At 26.1% G+C, this 2,798-nt stretch overlaps 1 protein-coding gene across 1 annotated transcript; it reads right to left on the bottom strand.

Moving 5' to 3' along the window:
- Nucleotides 1–255: 255 nt before the first annotated feature.
- On the bottom strand, nt 256–1,323 carry LOC127122840 (uncharacterized). Its single transcript, XM_051053118.1, has one exon. It carries the CDS (start codon nt 1,321–1,323, stop codon nt 358–360), a length of 966 nt encoding a protein of 321 aa, XP_050909075.1. The 3' UTR covers nt 256–357.
- Between the last annotated feature and the right edge of the window lie 1,475 nt (nt 1,324–2,798).

Here is a 2,798-nt window from a genome sequence, read left to right as displayed (position 1 = left end):
TAAAAATATTTTATTGATTTTGTAGAACCTTAATTCTATTGTAATGATTTTTCTTTATGATAATTTATTAGATTGTTATGATTTCTTATATCTTAAGTATTATTTGTTATTTTAGATGTCGTGAGTCATTGACAAAATTCTATTAACGTATATATTCTCAATAATGAAAATATCATTATTACAATAGGAATGAAATTCAAAAACTTGCAAAGAAAACATAAAAAAAAAGCCATTTAATATTTGTTGGTTCTAAATTTCTAATAAGAAAACATAAAATTCAATATGATAAGAGGGTTAATTAACTAAAAACAATAAACAAAATCAAGGAAGATGACTTCTTCTTGTTTCTTTTATACTTTAAGAAACTAATCCAAGTTCAGTCATTGTTGGTTGAGGATTGACTGAAATATGACTCTTCACACAATATATAGCCTCACATATATCACCAATTCCTTTTCCTTCATTCTCAAAATTGACTTGACGAACTTCCTCTGTATCAACATTATAAGATCTCATCTTATCAAACATTTTTAGAAGAAGTTCATTTCCCTTCCAAAATACTAGTGGAACACATGGTGAACTATGCTCTATAGTTCGAAGTTTGGTCCAACAAGAATCCACAGTAGCACCTCCATGCATCGCCCAAATGTCAAAGTTTGCATTTTGAACACAACAGTTACGACAAACCAATGTTACACATTCATTCAAAACACTCAAATATCTTCCACTTGAAATACTAATATCAACATCTTTTGGCAATGCAACCTTGTTAAGAATCCCACCTCCCACATCCAATGTAACAATTGTTGTAGTCAAGCCTTTAACCTTTCCCCACCAATAATAAACCCCTTTAAAATGCATTGCAAAAGAACAGGTGTCAAATTCATAACTCCATGGATTTGCACTTTCAATTATTCTCCAAGAATCACTTCTTAAATCATATTCTTCAATAATATACTTGTTACAACGACATTTATAGTAGCTAATCCACATCCTAACAACCTTAATTAAATCGTTACTTCTATAATCATGTCCCATTCCAACACCCAGGATCATCCCATCTTTTACTTTTGCGGCCAAACATGACGATGGAAGAAGTCTTGTCTCTCTTATTGTTGGGTTGCATAGAAAAATATCTCTTCCACAAGAAAAATCAGTATACAAACACATTAATCCGTTACAAGAATTGGAAATATAATGATGGGAGAGATTTGGCAAAGATATAGAGATTTGCTTCGGAGAAGAGCAACCTTCCAAAGAAAATAGTTGGTGGCTATAAGGGGTTAACCAAAGCCGTAAAAACACGGAAGAATTTTGAGCCATGATGAAATTTTGATAGACTTGTAATAATATTCTTAATCCTATTTTTCTTTCTAATACTATACTAGACTAATGTTAACCTTGTTTTGCTTGCACTATAGTAAACTTGTACGAAATAGCTATATATAGACTCTCTTAATTACTTTTTTCCAACTATTTATATAGATTTTTTAAAAGATCTGATTTTTTAAATAATGATGTATTTTTAGGTGATTGATTCTATATTTATGTCAAATATATTAGAATCTATTTTGCATTATGATTATATATATATATATATATATATATATATATATATATATATATATATATCTTTTTATGTAATAAATATTGAATCTAAATTGAAAACTTGTTTTGAGATTTTTTTTTTCTTTTGATAGAAAAGATTAACAAATCAAATACATCTATCTGATTTAATTTTAATTTTTTTTATTATATTTTTTAAATTTGACATTCATAAGTTTTGCACATAAAGATTTCAATAGGATAATAGAACAAACCAAAGATTTTAACATAATAAACAAATCCTATTTATTATTAATAGAGCAAATCAAATCTGCAGCTTCTTGTTAAACCTTTTTATTATAATAGTATCCTTCTCTCTTCATTTATGTGAGGTTTTCCGTCCAGAACTTGTTATATATCTATCCTAAAAATATAAATTTTATGTATTTTTGTTTTATTGTATTAATATTATTGATTTGCCATTAGTTTGAGTCATTTTTTTTAAAGTTTTGATTTGCGTATTCAATACACATTATTAATTTATATTTTGTGTGTGAAGATTCATTATAAAATAATACTACATTTGACTTAAGACTTAAATTAAGATTATACTGAACTTTATTTGACTCAATGTCAAAATTATGATAAAATTTAATTATTCGATAACAAAAAGATAAAATTAATAAATAAAAAACTTAAATGAAAATAAGAATTTTTTTGGATTAATTAAGTATATTTAATTATTTGATTCAATTTCAAAATAATGATAAAATTTAATTATTGGATAGGTAAAAAAGTAATTAAGTTGTAACTTTTTTGGGATACTAAATAAGAAATTTAAATAAAAATAAAGTAAGAAGAAATATATGTTGGATACATCACTCCATGCAAAAGTGGGGTGAATTGTAGGCTTCCAAAAAAAAATGTAATTTGAATTTTTTATTTTTCATTTTTAGAGTTAAAAATTATTTTAAAAATATTTTAGAATTTGGCAGGAAAATTAAGAATGCGAAAAGTAAAATGTAGAAATAAAAGAGTTAAGGGATAGAGAAGTAATCTCGAAAGTATAAAGGTTCGGTAAAAAAGAAAAGACATAATTCTCTCTCCAAGATTTATTTTTGAGAGTATCTAGTAAATCTCAAGAGTTTTTAATATGTTGAACTCTTGAGCCCCTTTATACAAGGAAAAATGAAATTTCAGACACTTCCAACCAAACATAGAACAACGAAGCGAATAGATCAGTCTTCCTTCCA

Source organism: Lathyrus oleraceus, chromosome 2, assembly GCF_024323335.1.
Source record: "Lathyrus oleraceus cultivar Zhongwan6 chromosome 2, CAAS_Psat_ZW6_1.0, whole genome shotgun sequence".
Lineage (NCBI taxonomy): Eukaryota > Viridiplantae > Streptophyta > Magnoliopsida > Fabales > Fabaceae > Lathyrus > Lathyrus oleraceus.
This window is presented reverse-complemented; position numbering and strand designations above follow the sequence as displayed.

Coding starts and splice junctions, on each gene's coding strand:
- LOC127122840 (XM_051053118.1), bottom strand. CDS start 1,323: ATGGCTCAAAATTCTTCCGTGTTTTTACGGCTTTGGTTAACCCCTTAT.